This window comes from Euprymna scolopes, chromosome 27 (assembly GCF_053919585.1).
Source record: "Euprymna scolopes isolate OS-2025 chromosome 27, ASM5391958v1, whole genome shotgun sequence".
Lineage (NCBI taxonomy): Eukaryota > Metazoa > Mollusca > Cephalopoda > Sepiida > Sepiolidae > Euprymna > Euprymna scolopes.
Genome location: NC_136508.1, coordinates 104,054,496 through 104,072,416, shown reverse-complemented (window position 1 = coordinate 104,072,416; position 17,921 = coordinate 104,054,496). Strand labels below are relative to the sequence as shown.

At 34.7% G+C, this 17,921-nt stretch overlaps 1 protein-coding gene across 1 annotated transcript in view; it reads right to left on the bottom strand.

Annotated features, from left to right (window-relative positions):
- Positions 1–30: 30 nt before the first annotated feature.
- Positions 31–17,921, bottom strand: part of LOC145248751 (prolactin-releasing peptide receptor-like) — a 32,347-nt gene continuing 14,456 nt past the window's right edge. Inside the window, exons 2-3 of the mRNA XM_080110394.1 lie at positions 7,972–8,021; positions 31–1,128 (exon numbers count right to left, since the gene is read on the bottom strand). Coding sequence (XP_079966520.1) covers positions 141–1,128; positions 7,972–8,021 — 1,038 coding nt within the window. The 3' untranslated portion in view covers positions 31–140. The remainder of the gene's footprint in view (positions 1,129–7,971; positions 8,022–17,921) is intronic.

Below are 17,921 nucleotides of genomic sequence, written 5' to 3'. Positions count from 1 at the left end.
ATTGTTTCATATATATATATGTTACTGTGTCTGAGCGTGCGTGAATGCGTTGATGCGTGCGGTCGTGTGGGTGCCGAATTGTACCGGTACGGAGCCTTAGTATCTCCTCTCGAAATCAACTTTAAAGAAGTAAGTTTGGATTACACATTAATTCCATGTGAAAGATTATCCATCACAATAGTCTGCTGATTTTCATTCGCCACCGATCGATTCCCGTCGACCAAAGAATGGCTTTTATTACGTTTCCTCTTCCGTTTCGGGTTTCCGAACATCGTACATATCTCCCGCTTGAAGTTGTCGTTCAGCCAGCCGTAGAGGAACGGGTTTATGCAGGAGGAGCTCATCGCGAAGCTTTTCAGGAACAAATCTGTGATGTGGAAGAAGCCGCCTTTCACCAAGTCCGGATAGAACTCGACAATGAGGCTGAAGATGTTCCACGGCAGCCAGCATATCGTGAAGAGGGTTACTATGGATACAAGGATCCTGTTGGTTCGCTGGCTCCGACGGTTCTCAGTTTTTTTCACGGGACGTTTCTTTAAGACGGCATAAATGCGTCCGTAGAGAATCGAGGTTACTAGAATAGGAATACAGAATTGCATTAGGAATAGAGAGACGGTGAAGATCTTCCGGATTGTGTCTGACGGCCATTTTTCAATGCAGAGCACTTTGTCTATGCCAAGCAAAGGGACGTCAAGCTCGACCACTTTTGTATATATAAGCATCGGTATCGCCGGGCCGATGGCGAGGATCGCAATAAGCACCACCAACCCGACGGCCATCCGGTTACTCATCCGTTTTCGAAACGGGTAAAGGATTAAAATGTAACGGTCGATGGCGATCATGAGAATGCACATGGTCGAATCATAGATGGGGACGGCGAACGAAGCTGTAAAGACGGTACACATGACTTTTCCGAACACCCAGTCGTCGTTCAGCTGGTAGTGCAGCTGAAACGGTAGGTTGAACACGCACATGCCAATGTCGGAGATGGCGAGATTGGCGATGAAAATGTTCGTCACAGAATGAAGCTGTTTGTTCGAGATGATCACAATTGCGATCGTGATGTTCCCCAGGAAACCAACCACGACGATCAACACATAGACAAGGATGATTATCACCTGCCAGTGGAGTTTTTGTAGATAGCTAAACTCAGTTGTAACGTTGTTGTCTAGAAGATACTTCTCGCTGAGGTTGAACTTTTTAAATAATTCATTATAATCTCGAAGATCGTTCAACGAATTCATTTCGATAGCATATAATCTGTGCACGTCTATTGATGTATAGTTATATATTATATGTATATATATTATTGCATATATTAGATTATATATTAGATGTATATATTATTTGTACATATAGAGAAATAGAAATAAAGATATGTCAGTTTTTTATATATATATATAAGCGATTAGGGAGACTTTGTGAATTTTATATGCCCATGTAACTTCTTCCTTCGTAGGAAGTCGGTTATAAGAGTGTGGTCCTGTTAAGATCGGAAGACTTATACATATATACGTACATATATGTATTCAGTTTTTTAAAAATAATTCTCAATGTGTAGCGTTGATTTACCTTTGTTTATATATATATATATATATATATATATATATATATATATAGTAATAAAGGTGTATATACGTTTTTATATATGCAAGCGATTGGAGAGACTTGTGAAGTTTATATTTCCATCAAACTTCTTCCTTCGTAGGTTTCAAGCATCAGTTGATATTAAGTTCGGAAAAGTTATACATATATACGTAACTAAATATCTGTTTAGTTTTTTGGAATAATTCTTGATGTATGCTTTTTATTTCTATAATTACGTTGGAAATATGTATGAAGATATACGTATATCAACTGTATGTTTGTTTATCGTGGAAGGAATAGAAATAGGCAGGCTTAAATATTTTATAACTTGCGACTTAGAAATCATTAATTTATAGTATTCTCGTTATACATGCGCTATGAAAAATACGAATCTGGTAACTTTAAATTTTCACTACATGTGAACACTTATGTATTTTATATATATATATATATATATATATATATATATATATATATATATAAACGTATGTATTTAATATATATATAAATAAACGTATGCATTTAATATATATATAAAAAATAAACGTATGTATTGATATATATATATATATATACACGTATGTATTTAATATATATATATATATATAAACGTATATATTATATACACGTATCTATTTAATATATATATATATATATATATATATATATATAAACGTATATATTATATACACGTATGCATTTAATATATATATATATATATATAAATTAACGTATGTATTTAATATATATATATATAAACGTATGTATTTAATATATATATGTGTAAATAAACGTATGTATTTAATATATATATAAATAAACGTATGTATTGATATATATATATATAAATACACGTATGTATTTAATATATATATATATAAACGTATATATTATATACACGTATCTATTTAATATATATATATATATAAATTAACGTATGTATTTAATATATATATATAAACGTATGTATTTGATATATATATATATATATAAACGTATGTATTTAATATATATATATATATATATAAACGTATGTATTTAATATATATATATATATATATATATATATATAAACGTATGTATTTAATATATGTAGTTATATATATATAAATAAACGTATTTATTTAATATATATATATATATATATATATATATATATATATATATATATATATATAAACGTATGTATTTAATATATATAGATAAACGTTACATCCTTTTGCCCAAAGTCTGTAGCACGAGAATTTTGCGACTAATTAATTCCAAAAATTGATTTAGATATTTAGAATTAATTGATAAATTCATAAAGGATATCAAATATACGCATATTCAATATCCGAATATCTTGTTTAAAATATATTTTTTACTTCTTTTACCTTGTCATGATTTTTTTAAAAGTTGCGCTCGAAATATAAATTAATTAAAATTGGAACTATGATGACAGAAGTAATGTGTATATTTATAAAGCCTGTTCGGCGGATCAGAATTGTATTTCCTATTTTACTAACGATTGACAGAATGATAAAATGTTTGAGAAATGTATCGATTTGCAGTTAAAAATAGATAATTGATCAACTCGATTAAAGTATTAATTAAAACCAATCATTTTTTTTTATCACATAACCCTATAGGAATACGTATGTATACATGTAGATATATGCGGCTGTGGTCAAAGAATATCATAGACTGCAATTGCTGTGGAACCAATGCATGTATAAAGTAAATGTGTAAAAAATATTTTTTTTAGTTTGGTAATACTGTATTAGTAGTGGTTTATTTTATGGATGCTTTTATTTATTAAAAGCACATTAGGAAAATTCGAAAGAGAATACACGTAATTTGATATAGATTTAAAATATAAAAAAAAACATGGAGGTTGAACTGTACGTTTTTACCTTATTTACTAGTTTTCAGATTTTACTAATCATTTATTTGGAAAATGGGTTTGGCTAAATTCAATTTAAATATTGATATACGGAGAAAAATCCTATTAAACGTTATTTTAGACTTTCCTCCAATAACTTACAGTATAAAATGTAAAATGGTAACTATAGTATTCCTTTTTAGCTACCAATACGAACAGATACTTATATTATTTAGAGTTAGATGTACATTAAAGAGTTATTTTAAAGGGAGGTAAATACAAAACTGTTTAATAAACCAGCATTGAATTATTTTTCATATGATTTAAATATAAACATTTTAAAAATCAAAATAATATAAGTGGGTAGCGCATAATAGGACAGACTTTCAATTGTCGTGGATAATTTGCAGTGCTAAAAAAGTTACTGAAAATAATAGAACTTTTCAGATAATACTGGATACAAGTACTTGATAATATCGATAATTGTGCGTTTAAGTAAATAAGGTAGATATAATCAATTCAGGTACTCAGATGTCTTTTCTCATTTAATGGGATGTCCTTCACTTCCTGGCAGTCGCAGTGGCACTGTATTGATTCCTCAAACCTGAACAGCGTCGGTCTTCGATTCTGAAAGAAAAAAAAATTAAGAGATTAATAAATTAGCAATATTTATACAGGATGGAAACGGTAAAATTATCGCCTTAAAATAAGCAGGATTCCATTTTCGATTGATGGAAAGCAGTTTTCTGGGGTTTTTTTTTTTGTTGTAGCCAATCTACTAGTTGGTCAGTTGTTTACAAATCCTAAGATCGATAGAAGCTTTCTATCATGTCTAAAAGTGACATAATGTTTAACGAGCGAGATCGGAGAAGCGCTGCTGTACAAATCACGCTTTCTACCGATCCAAGTTCTGACGACAAGACCACCGCCAGCACCCTCCACATATATCGCTGGATTGCTAAGAATAACAGGGACGTGCTCAAGGTGAGGAAAACAAGGTTTCCGGCTACGGTTATAGTCTTTGCTGTGTTTTCAAGTAAGGGCCACATCAGGCCACCTCACATCATCGAAGTCGGCTTGAAAATAAACGCCAAAATATAAGTGAATACGCTAAATAGTGTCGTGATTCACTGGTGTAACCAGTTGGCTGCTGGCAGACCCTGGATTTGGTAGCAGGACTCAGTACTGGTCCACAAGTTGAAAGAAACCTAGGCTTGGCTCCAGACGAATTACTACGACTCTGAATTCTTATCTCACTGGTCTCTCCTCCCCGACCTGAGCTCGCTGGACTACTTCGTTTGGTTATACGTCGAGAACATGTGTTATATATTCGTTATCATCGAGGTTATCCTTATGGGGTACCAAATTGAGCTTTCGTTACATTTGAATATGTTATATAGAGTTCTTCATTTAGGGGCACTTTTTACGTTTGGGTGTATACACTGTATAACATCAAAGATTCCGTGTGCGTATGATTGTCTCTAATATAAATGGTTGTGTGTTTGATTATTATAAAGGGAATCGTGTGTGTGACATGTAATTTCTGAACCTACCTCTGCTTCTTCTCTCTGTTGGACCATCTGGGAATTTCTCATCCTGGAGGTAGACTTGATACCTGTTTGACGAAGATTTATCACTCCAAGACGATGAAATGGTTTTATAGTTTTTATTTCACTTTCCCCAGAGGTTCTGCAGAAGTGGAAGTGAAATCGCTTGTGTGGGCTCTTCTTCACACACGTCAGCGTTAGTCTCCTTCCTCTCCAGTTAAGAGGGGGAGACACGGAAAAACGTCCGTCTTCTTCAAAACTCAAATCAAATCTCATAGATCTAGCCAACCACGTCACACATACGTAATTTGGTCAGCTGACCTTTGGTTCTGGTAAACGTGTCTACCTCCACGTTTACTCACCTCTCTCTCTCTCTCTCTCTCTCTCTCTCTGTAACACATGACCAGCATAACCTCCCATAACACAAAAGCAAGACTGATCGTCGCCATCCGCCGAGTAATCGCCAAGCTCCTGCCAGCACTTGTGGAAAGGACATACTTCCAGTTCCGGATATATATCGAGGCGGTAATTGGAGCTGAAGAGGGCTACATTGAAAAGATGTCAGCCCTATTACACAATCAGGTTACCTGAATTGATTTATTTTATAAAAGTTTTTAATACAGCTGTGTTACTTTTAAAGCCGACAAATTTATCGTTTCACACTGTATAAAGTGTTTTTTTAAGGCGGCGAACTCTACATTGACAACTCCTTTATTTTATTTACAGATGCGGCAACTATCGGTTACTTTGCGCTTAGCTTACTGTTGCATCGTATCAGGTGGTTTCACTGGACGGAGCCACATTGCACGCTATACAATCAATTATCTGAGAGCAACATTAGATGAACATAAAAATTTACGAAATGATCACGCTGATAAACCACACACAATAGACCACTTGAAAGAAAACATTCGACATTTTATTGTCGAAATTGAGATTAATTTAATTTGCAGAGTTGTAAAAATGGACCTCTAGTTTAAGACATATAGGGCGAATCATGTCTGACAGTATTTTTCTTAAGAACATTTTTAGAAACCTTGTAATTCTTGCATTCTTTAAAGAGTTACGTAGCAAATTCATACAATGTTTCATTTTTTTTATTTTTTTTACTTAAAGTAAAAGTTATATCGTATTTTGATGTCGTTATACTGTTGGAAGGACTAAGAATAAAAGCATTTTCTTAAAAAAGAAACAGTAAGTTGAATACCTTTGCTTTTCCTCTGTTTCTTTTTTAGACTTGCATCTACAACGTGTTGGGTCCGTAAAATGTTACGAAAGATTATTCTGAACCGTTAAAAAATGTGCAAAGCTACATTAGTTTCGGAAAGGATCATTTAATTCATAAATTATTTGCCTCGCATTTTTCTTCATTTTTTTAAACTATTATTTAACTAGAATTCCAAAATGGATAAAAATTATAGACCGTGTATTTATGAGTCCTTTATGCCGAAAATTTAGATTATGAATGCCTAAAGAGCTAATCTTTTAAACAAACCACATGTTTGCATTATAAAAATATTTTTGTGTAATTGTTTTTAATTTAAATCTCGCCGCTTCTAAAAAACACACCATATATTTTTCATTGGCTTAAATTACACACCGTACATTTAAACTCGCTCGATTTTTTAAAAGTTGTGTGGGATGAGTTTCGGTGGATGAACCCCCTAAGCTCAAAATCTTACAAAAAAACAAAAAAACAATAATGTTCCACTGCTAATCAAAAATATGTATTCCAAAATCCATTTCGATCAGTTCATGAATAAAAAACCATCAAAATATCCAGGCGCCACATTGCACGCGATACAATCAATTATCTGAGAGCAACATTAGATGACCATAAAAATTTACGAAATGATGACATCTACTTCAAAAATACGGAAAACTCTTCATGATGCGCATACCCATCACGAAAGGAAACTATCATACTTTAAAAACCACGTAAATTGATCAAATAGTTACTTTTAAACTAAGAATATATATATTTTTTAGGTTAATAGGATATATATTCATGACAAGATTGCTTTCACACCTCCGTATATCTCACGGCTGATGCAATTCTCTATCTATATAAAGAGCCAGGTGCATCCGAGGATGGAGTACTGTTGCCACATCTGGACAGGAGCTATTAGAAAGGGCTTATCCTGCCTTGATAGAGTTCAAAATAGACTTCGTAGCCTCGTAGGAGATGTCTTTTTCTCTTCCCTGCAACCTGTTTCTCACAGAAGAGATGTTGCAAGTTTGTCTCTACTTTATCCTTATTTTTGATGTTTCGCCCATCGTACTAAACGGTAGTAACGAAGATTTAAATAAAGGCTAGTCATTCGAAAAGAGGGGATGACTTTCGAAAATATCGGCGAAAAAACTACCCCTCCCTGTAGAAAAGTGTCCAGTTGAAGGTGAAGGAATTAATAGGCTGACATACAAACACACATACATACATACATATAGCTAGACAGGTGAGATATATATTATAGAAGACGAGCGGGGTTACCCGGTGGGTCTACTGGGTCTGGTGAGGTGTGTGGGGCGGGTAAATCAAAACAAAGGATCCTGAACAGAAGTGTGCGTTCAATCCCAACCATTATCAATGGACCAAAGGTCATTTCGTCAGCGTCAGACAAGGCCAAACTATTTGCAAAGAACTTTGCATCTAATTCTACCCTATGCGACAAGGCCATCAACTCCCCATATTTCCTCCTATAACACAGAACAAGCTAGGTAACATACACATATCCGTGCATGAGGTCGCCAAGCTAATCAAGAACCTAGATTCCAGTAAAGCAACTGGCCCTGATAGCATCCCAATTATAGTGTTAGAAAAAGCTTCAACCAGAACTTGCTCCCATATTTAGAAACTATTTAAGCGCTGCCTTAAGGAGAAGTGCTTTCCGACTCCCTGGAAAACCTCATCAGTTTTCCCTGTATTTAAGAATTCAGGTGATAAGTCATCTCTCTCTCTCTCTCTCTCTCTCTCTCTCTCTCAGTACAGACCAATAAGTCTCCTGTGTGTTATGAGTAAGTTGCTGGAATCCATATAAAATAGAGAAATAGTTAACATCCTCAGCAGGAATAACCTTCATAGTGACACACAATATGGCTTCCGCTCTGAAAGATCTACCGCAGATGTGATGACGGTTATATCCCATAGGATTAGTGAATCTCTTGACAAACGCTTCCTTTCTAGGGCAATTGCTCTTGACATATCAAAGGCCTTCGACAAGGTATGGCATAAGGGTCTACTTCACAAGATTTCCAGTTACGGTATAACTGGAAATGTTTTCTCAATCATTAAATCATTTCTCTCCGATAGGCTCATAAGAGTAGTGGTAGATGGACAAAAATCGGAGGCCTGCAATATAAATGCTGGAGTCCCTCAGGGGTCAATCCCGGGCCCAACTCTCTTCCTGATCTACATCAATGACCTCCCTAAACACATACTTAAATCATTCGTTGACATCTATGCTGATGACAAGACCATCTACGGCAACACATCAAAGGCTGTAAATGACAAAGTTCTCTCTGGTTCTCTCTCCTCTGATCTCGAGCGCGTGGTTATGTGGGGGAAGATGTGGCTGGTTATTTTATTTTATTTATTTTTATTGCCCTGTTTCTTTCAAATGTTCCTTTTTACGAAACGTTTTTTCTGAGTTATATCTTCGGTGAAAAAACGCTGCTTATCAATAAACGATAAAAAAAGACCGCCTTTGAAAAACAGCACTACATTTTGATTTAAAAAATTTAATTAAAAAATCAACTCAGGTAACTTGTAGATGCCTTCATCCTCAATCACCACCTCGATAAGGGAGCATGCGTTTTCCACAAGAGCCGAAAACTTCGTTGACCTGTGCCCTTAAGCGTTGAAGAGTCCGGATTTGCATCTGAGGGTGCTGGCGATTGTCTTGTCATGACTTACATCGGTAAAGAGCATGAGTTTTACAACGGCGCATCTCTGATCTCGCTCGTTTAGCATTGCGTCACTTTCAGACATGATCGAACGCTTCCACCGCTCTTGGTATTTGTATACAATTTCCCAACTAGTACATTGTCTTCATCAAAAAGAGAAGACTGGTTTTCCTCAAATGAAAATGGAACCATGTTGTCGTTTCTAGGACGGCAATTTTATCGTTCTACTCTGTATAGTAATTGATGTATACGAACTCTACAAATTACATTTTTGTAGATAACACTATTTATATTTGGGAGGAGGGATAGCAACGACGGATCGTTCATGATAAAGATAGAATGAATTAACAACATAAATATGTTAGCCAAATTAATCTGGAGAAAGACACTAGATCTTATATCGGAAACGTTTTTGTTTCTGTTTTGAAGGGAGGTGGTATTTCATCAACAGTGCTGGGGAGCTATCATTTTATCTGCTGCTTAGTGTTTTGAATATATATTAATAATTATAATCGGGTGTTTTAAATGCTTTAAAATAGTTTACCTTTTTCCTTTGTTATTGGTGATATCTGTTCCTGAAAATGCAGTATTCGATCCTCCTGTTATTTTACCTGTCTCTCAACGCAATGTGCTCCGACGAACTCGTTGCAATCCTGAACGTAAATAATCGCGGCTACATTTGTCGCCATTCCAAGATGAAAAGACTTTCTAATCTAATAGTTTATCTGTATTAGTAGCTTGTTCATTAGTATTTTCTTTCTGTTGCTTGTTTTCTGATTTTATCAACGTGCATAGATTTATATATAATTTAAGCAAGTGTCTAGCTGTAAAACTTCCCGCTTAGAATGTCCCTAGATATCTGGCCCGTTCAATGATATCTAAGTAACAATGTGAAAAAACATTCCCGAATTACATTTTCTTTTATGAAAATCGATTCAGTCGAGCCATTAAACTACTTGGCAGAAAGAGCTAAACAACTACTACTTCAGGATAAAAAAACAAGCTAATTTAAATGTTGGATGCATATATTCAGAACTAGAAGAAAAATACTAATCTAACTGAAACAATTATCAATAATCTCCCCCACTCTTTGTGCTAAGATCTATGCTTAAAGCTAAACGGAGATGCTAAACGGAGTTTCTTTCTTAGAGCTGCACTCCTCTAGAACGTCGTTCCGTTTTCCTGCTATCCAACTGACTACAATATAGGTGTCTTCAAGTCCAACCTATACACGTTCTTAATGAGCCGTCTCCTAAAGTAATCCAATTTACCAATTTTCCACTACTAACGGTCCTGGATATGACCTTAAACTATATCCAGTGGTGAGGTCCCAGCTTCCGGGCTGTGGGGAGTCTAGAACCCCCTTTAATTACTATTGATCCCAGATCCATTCTGTCTCGGAGTTGTAGTACCTGTTATATTATAAACCCTTTTTCTAAGAATTAAAAAAAAACACAACAACCATTGGTGTAAGCAACAGTCCGTTTTTATTTCTCCTGTTGTTCTTGCTTGTGGTAGATAGAGAGAGAGTGAGTGGGAGAGCGACAGAGAGAATTATCGTGGCGTCTACTCGGTTGGCAATCAAATCTCCAACTGCTGTCTTTTTCCTTCTGTGAATTTTTCCTGTCAATCTTTTCAAAACATCCACGTAACCAGATTCCTTTCTGTTACATTTTTCATAACAATAACAAGGTTTGCTTATATTTGTGAGAAATATTGAAACAATTCCCGTTTAGCTTGTCAATTTCTGACGTTTCATCCGCAGACGCGTGCCTCATTTTCATTCATGAACATACCTATATGTATATACACCTATACACACACACATATATATATATATATATATATATATATATATATATATATATATATATATATATACTAGCATGTCAACCCGGCTCAGACCGGGTCATTCGTGTATCCCTACCTGTTAGGGTCCCAAGTATAGGTTAAATAGAAACCGACTTGAAAACACGAAATATATTCTATTAAAAAAATTTTTCTTCAAAATCTTTGGATTCGGCATTAAATAACCCGAAAAGGTTTGATATGCCGTAAAACAAAAACAACCAACCAACCAACCAACCAACCAACCAACCAAATTTCCACAACTAACAATTACTACGACATTATCCCATTGACTACTGTACACACATTAACACTTTTTCATAAGTTGCCGCTTGGCTTTTACAAGTGCTGACTACGTTGTAAAAAAGACGCTATTCTTCTCCCTTTGTCAGAAACATTGTTCATGGGATGTAAGGATTAGTGGCGGGACAATTCCATGTTTTTTTTTTCTTGATTCCGTTACAATTAACGAGTCTGTTTTAAATTTCCGATTCTTTGAAAATCACTACATATTGAGTTCTATAGTTCTTTTATTTTAAGATTACCGCCAAAACTCATGTGATATATTTTCATGAACGTAAAATTAAACTTACGTGGATGCTCCATGCATTTTAATTTTGTTGGTAGTTTAAAACCAATACACATTTACCATTAACTCTTCAGTAGTAGTAGTAATAGAAAATTTAGTTTTAAAAAACAAAAAAAAAACAATAAGATACGATTGCAAGAATCGTTTTTTGGCATCGAAAATGGGTTTTTACATAGAAGTAACCATTTATCAAGGCCAGGAAGCCGCTCGAGGATAAGGGTTATTGAGTTGACAGTAATGAATAGGATAATATTGTAATAATCGTTATTAATGGAAATTTGTGAGACTGGAATACTTAAGGGAGCGGTTCATCAGGAATTTGTTTATGTTGGACTTGAAGAGATACAAGTAATAGTCAGCTAAGAAAGAAGCTATGTTAATGAAATCGCGGTTTTGATTTAAGCACAGATAAAGAATGGGGAAAATTATTGACAATGGCTTCAGCTAGACGGGTGTTTTTCATGAAAGATTGGCGAGGAGGAACCAGAGTTTGGAGCTCAGACGAGCACCTGCCATGGAAATAATGATAAAACTAAGAAAAGCTGGCAACGTCGCTTCTGTGGGAAAGATGTTGCAGGGAACAGAAAATGGCTCCCCCCCCCACTGAGCTACGAAGTCTACTTTGTACTCGATCAAAGCAGAATAAGATGCATCTCCGGCTCCCGTACCGATTCCGATACCAGAAAAAAAGTTTCGATTTTCTTGATTTCCGATTCTGATCAATCGTCCTAACACTAGTAAGGACTGAGAAAAAAACAAACAAAAAAAAAAGATAGAGGTCGATTCAAAGTTTCTATTTATTTCTCTTGCGCAAGACAAATACGGTCAAACGTCTCCAGGAAAAACTCCGTGTAAATACAGGTTGATTATACTATTGAATTAGACAGCTTACATGGTGTAAAGTCTATTAATAAATAAAAGATTATTCCGTTCTTTTAATCTAAGGAAAACGCGTCAACAGCGGAGAGTTCCGATATAAACGCCAGCAGTTTCCTTAATAGGCGTTTATTTCTGTAATTCAAAGAAAGTGTAATAAAACACAGGTGGGAATCTGCCATGAATAGATAAACCGGGCTCGACGTCGAAAGATAGAAGACTGATATCTCAGATTCGTCATCGGACGGGCGGTATTTTTAGGAAATCAGTTCTTGCGATCATAGAATTGCACTTAATGCCTCGATGGATGAAATCGTGAAAAGAGAATGGAAGACTGAAATTAAATGGATACGAATAATCAGAGACTGTACTTTTGTCACATACAGGCTAAATAGCTACGATATATATATATATATATATATATATATATATATATATATATATATGACTACTTCATTTGATCACATAAATTAATATAGGAAAGTATAATTTTATACGTAAACTTTAGGTATTTACTTCAACAGTGTTCAATACATAGGCAGAGGCTAGGTAGTAAGTTATAAAAATATATATGGCAATTAAGCTATACAGAATATTACGCGTTCCTAAACAACACGTACATCAAGGCTGTTGCCGGGTTGCTGGAAAAATGGTAGGATCCTTCTACCGCTCCAGACGATAGCTCACTGATGATGCAATTTTTTATCTATATAAAAGCCAAGTACGTCTAGGGATGGAGTACTGCTGCCACATTTAGGCAGGAGCTGCATCAAACAGCCTATCCTGCCTTGTCAGAGTAAAAAATAGACTTCGTGGCTTAGTAGGGGATGCCCTTTACTTTTCCCTGCAACCTCTCTCCCATAGAAGAGACGTTGCGAGCCTGTCTTTGTTTTATCGTTATTTCGATGGCAAGTGATCGTCTGAGCTCCAATCTCTCGTCTCCCCTCGCCAATATTTCAGGAAAAACACCCGTCTAGCTGAAACCACTGTCAATAATTTTTCCCACCCTATACCTGTGCCTTAATCACAACGTAGATTCCATGGGACAAAGCTTCTTTCTTTACAAGAAGGTAAAATTTTATGTGATATATGTGTTCTTCATGTAGGACTAAAGCTGGATAAAAAAGTCACTAACGTGCACACAGATGCACAACACTAAACTGCAGGGATCGTAAACTATCAGGAAATATCAATCATATATATATATATATATATATATATATATATATATATATATATATATATGTACATATAGTGAATTATAAAAATATATATGGCAATTAAGCTACACAGAATATTCCGCGTTTCATCCACATTAGAATTCATCAGGCTTATTCGAACGTGAATTATGTTTTTTTTTACTTCGCTTATACTTAGGTTTTCATTAACACCCCCACCCCCGACCAACCCACACACACCCCAAAACACCCGGGCAACGCCGGGTATCCACCGATTTTTAACATTTTAATATTAGAACATGCTTAATTAAGCCATTTTTCACGTGTTTTTTTTTGGGGGGGGTATTTTTCAGATTTTTTTAAAGAAGTTTTAACGTTTGTTTTTCTGTTTTCTTTTTTGTTTTTCCGATTTTTACATTTAACATCGTTCGTTTGCCTTACGTTAGTTTTTTTGTGTTTTTTTTTCGATTTTTTTAAGTTTTGACTTTTTTACATATAATATTTAAATTTTATTTCATATTTTAAAATATTTACTTCGCTTAATCTTATGTTTTGATTACCCCCCGGCCCGGGTAGCCCCCGCTTTATTTTTAAGATTTTTTAAAGAAGTTATAACGTTCGTTTTTCTGTTTTCTTTCTTTGTTTTTTTTTACTTCGCTTTTTCTTATGTTTTGATTAATACCTCCACCCCCGCCCGAGCACACGCCGAGGACCTCCCAGCTAGTAAAGAATAGTTGCAAAACACCCCCACTCTTCCCATGTTACATAATAATTTCAAAATAATAACGTTAATATTTCAGTGCGCAGGTCAAAATCTGCAAAAGAAGCGATTCGTATTTATTTGTTTACGTTGTTATGGGTTAATGTTTATGCGCGCATGCACAACCGGGTGTCGTAAACCGGAAATTGGGTTACATCACTCGTTACAAGGTCATTTGAGTTTTATAATTATATAGATATATAAATATGTATGCCATCATTAAATAATAAATGTTCCCATTTAATACCTACAGAGACCAGTCGTACGTGCTTACGCAATCATCAGAGACGTAGGTGACAATTTTTGCCCGTCAGGGGATTTGAACCCAGCAATGAAGCACCCTTTGGCTACAATTGTTAATCGTTTACGCCCTGGCCATTCAAACTAAAGCGATCAACAACTAATAAACACTCAATTTGGGAGCAGACAGACAATCAAGAGTGTTCGAACGACCTAAATGTGGTAATTAATAATAAAGTTCGAAATGTTTATTTATTGATTTTTCTTTGTGTGTGTTTATATATACCAATAAAACGTTCGAACGAATTCACCGAATCAGACAATTCTTTTTTTCCTGAAAGGTGTAAGTCCCTAGATTGTCCTTATCTATATATGCTTTGTAACGAACAACGCCGAGTCACACAAAAAGCCCGAAATATGGGGTTTTGGCTGTTTCGTGCAATTGTCGAAAAAGTTACCTTCCCATGTCAACGGATTTTAGCACTGTATGCAAACAGTCGCAGTAACATCCTTTCTTATGGACAAGACTTGCGGCACAATGGATAACGCGTCTATCTACGGATCAGAAGATTCCAGGTACGAATCCCGGCAAGTCCGTAATAGATTTTATCCAACGTTTACTCATTATTTTTACCCTTTGGTAGGGTAATTTTGTTTTTTCAGTGATTTTGTTTAGTGCGTATGCGAAGTTTCCGTACTCCGAGTTCACGGGGTAAGGCGATGTTTACTGTACTTTTGTGTTTGACTCGGCGTTTGTGTGCCAAATACAATCTTGAACAAATACACGAAAAGTATATATTTGCATATAATTAATATATATATATATATATATATATATATATATATATATATGATGATTGCAACGTCTTGTCAGACGAGTGCCACTCCCTCAGACATTTAAAATCCATGAGCCCAAATGTCTGAGAGAGTATCTATACAAATATGGTATTACAGAGTCTTAGCTTTGTACGACAGCTAAGTCTCTCTCTCTCGGTTCAAAATGTTGAGATCCAGCAACAAGCAAGAACAAGATAGCCAGCAACAAATTAAACTGCAGACCAGCTTAATGCGGGTACTGGTCGTCCGCTTTATGGTTTTTTAAATCAGAGATTTTCTTCTCCTAGAAAGGTTGCCTTCACCACGGCTTACAGGAGCCCTCTCTACCCCAATACACATACACACACACACACACACACACACACACACACACACATATACACGGTGCTAGTTGGCCGTTGACCCAGAAAAAGAGTTCATTCGCCCCTTGGAAGGTCTTGTTTTTAATCCTTCAGGGAGATTAGCCGCCCTCCTCACCAAACAAGTCTGGTGGGGGAACCAGTTTAGTCGCCGGTGAACCGACCATGAGGCAGGTAGTACTGGGTTACATGGTACCAGTAGCATATGACATGACCTGACATATACATATATATATATATATACATATATATATACATACACATATATATATTTATATATATATATACATATACATATATATATGTATATGTATACGTATATAATTAGTATATATATATATATAATTATGTATATATATATATATATAGTCATCCACATACAGTACTGTTTCGCTGTTTCATAGCTCATCAGTGTGGCTAGACGGGCAACTACCTCAAGCCAGGATTAAAATCCGACCGTTTGTACGGCAGTCAAGGCTCCTAACCATTACGCTATTGGCGGCTGCTTGAACGAGTAGTGAGTTTAACGATGTTTTGATATATATATATATATATATATATATATATATATATATATATATATATATATATATATATAGAGAGAGAGAGAGAGAGAGAGAGAGAGAGAGAGAGAGGGAGAGCCGTCCGGCATTGCCCTTAAATATAATAATTTTATTAATGCATATTTAGTATGTATTATTATATTATATTAGATTGCCTGTGACCCGTTGGGTTAGTATTATTTTAATAATGACACACACACACACACACACACACACACATATATATATATATATATATATATATGTGTGTGTGTGTGTGTGTGTGTATGTGTGTCTGTATGTGTGCCATTATTAATAGTGTATGCCTTTTCAAAGTATGCTTTCGTAGTTATATTTTTATATAAAAATCAATGCCAATAGGAGTGTGTGTGTGTCCTTAGTCGTGTATGCATGGTTTCGTATTACTATATTTCATACAAATCTGTTGTTAGAATAACTATTTTTTTTCACATGAGCTTTTATGATCTGAATGTTCAAATGTAAACGTCGGTTTCATTTTGTTGTTTTATATTACAAAAATAAAGAACGTTCTCTGGAGCAAGGAAAAGTTTCATTTTCAAAAGGTCAGATTTATTTGAACAAAGATATTTCTCTCGCTTTTTATGTATACATAATATAATATAGATAAATAATTATATATATATATATATATACATATATATATATATTGATGTGTCTGTGTTTATATATATATATATATATATATATATATATATATATATATATGTTGAGTTATTGTTGAAGATTCCGTAATAAAAGCGTTTATTAAATTTTAAAAGGAATACATATGTATTAGATACGGCGGAAAGCCAATTCCTAACGCAATATTATGAAAGATAAGCAATAATTATTTCTTTAAAATTAATATATTTTTAAATGAAATTTTATCTTCAGAATTGTGTATCTTTTCTTTCTTTTTTATTATCTTTTGCCATGGTGTAGTTGAGGAAAAATCCATTTTTAAAATAAAGTCTGTATGGTGTTCCTATGCAGTGTTTTTATAAATGCCCGAAGCGCGTTGGCTACGCGATATTCATTAATTCATCATTCGTTGATTAAATGTTAAAATGAATGCCTATGTATTAGATGTATTAGGTTGAAATCCAAATCACAACACAATATTATTAAGGATAAACAATATTTATTTGTTAAAAATTAATGTATTTCGAAGTAAGAATTCACCTTCAGAATTTTGTAAATTTTCTGTTTTTTCGTTTTTTTCTTTTTTGCCATGGTGTGTAGTTTGAAATACTTTATCCTTCATAATATTGCGTTTTGATTTGGCGATCATTTTTTTTTAAATTTAATCAACGTTTCATTAATCGATACTACACACTTAACCGAATATCGCGTAACCAACGCTTCTCCGGCATTAAAAAAAAACACTATGCAGGAAGAATATGCGGGATTTCTTTGTACAAATGATTTTCCCCTCCAAATACACACCATGACAAGAAATAAAAACATAAAAAGAAAATGTACAACAGTCTATATATAAAGTTCTACTTGATTGTGTGTGTGTTTTTGTTTTACGGCATATAAACTGTAGGGAAAATTTTGGCATGACTGCAGCCATGGAGGCGGACTGCTGAGGGTGGCATGTGCGAACTCGAAACCTTATCGACGGGACACAGAAAGGCGACAAATCATCAGGTTCAATCGCGTCTTAATTTGCATGAATGAGACAATATAAGGTCAGCCGTGAAGAGGTCGATATCGAGTTCTCGAGAACGGGACTGAACGTGGTTAGAGCGGAGAATGTTGCCAAGA